Below are 277 nucleotides of genomic sequence, written 5' to 3' on the forward strand. Positions count from 1 at the left end.
TTTTGTTTCAGTATGTCTTAGTTAGTATAAAATTATTTGTTGTGTTGCATTGTAAAACACCTAGACTTGTATTTTTTCACTCCTTCAAAATAATAAAAAGTGAATTCCCAAAAGTCCAATCTCATTTTTCGATTTGTCCTTTAGCGATCCAGTAAATTGGAACCAACATTTGGTATCAGAGCGCCTAAGCCGAAGGACATGTCGTCACCGAGCAGAGCTATCATAGGAGATATGACAGCAACGAAGATCGGAAGGGAAGGGAACATCACGCTTTCTT

At 37.5% G+C, this 277-nt stretch overlaps 1 protein-coding gene across 1 annotated transcript in view; it reads right to left on the reverse strand.

The window, feature by feature from the left end:
- Positions 1-140: 140 nt before the first annotated feature.
- The window catches only part of LOC110020033 (seed linoleate 9S-lipoxygenase-3-like), a 3246-nt gene continuing 3109 nt past the window's right edge, over positions 141-277 (reverse strand). The window contains exon 6 of the mRNA XM_020717994.1: positions 141-274. Coding sequence (XP_020573653.1) covers positions 141-274 — 134 coding nt within the window. The remainder of the gene's footprint in view (positions 275-277) is intronic.

Source organism: Phalaenopsis equestris, unplaced genomic scaffold (genome assembly GCF_001263595.1).
Source record: "Phalaenopsis equestris unplaced genomic scaffold, ASM126359v1 Scaffold000002, whole genome shotgun sequence".
NCBI lineage: Eukaryota > Viridiplantae > Streptophyta > Magnoliopsida > Asparagales > Orchidaceae > Phalaenopsis > Phalaenopsis equestris.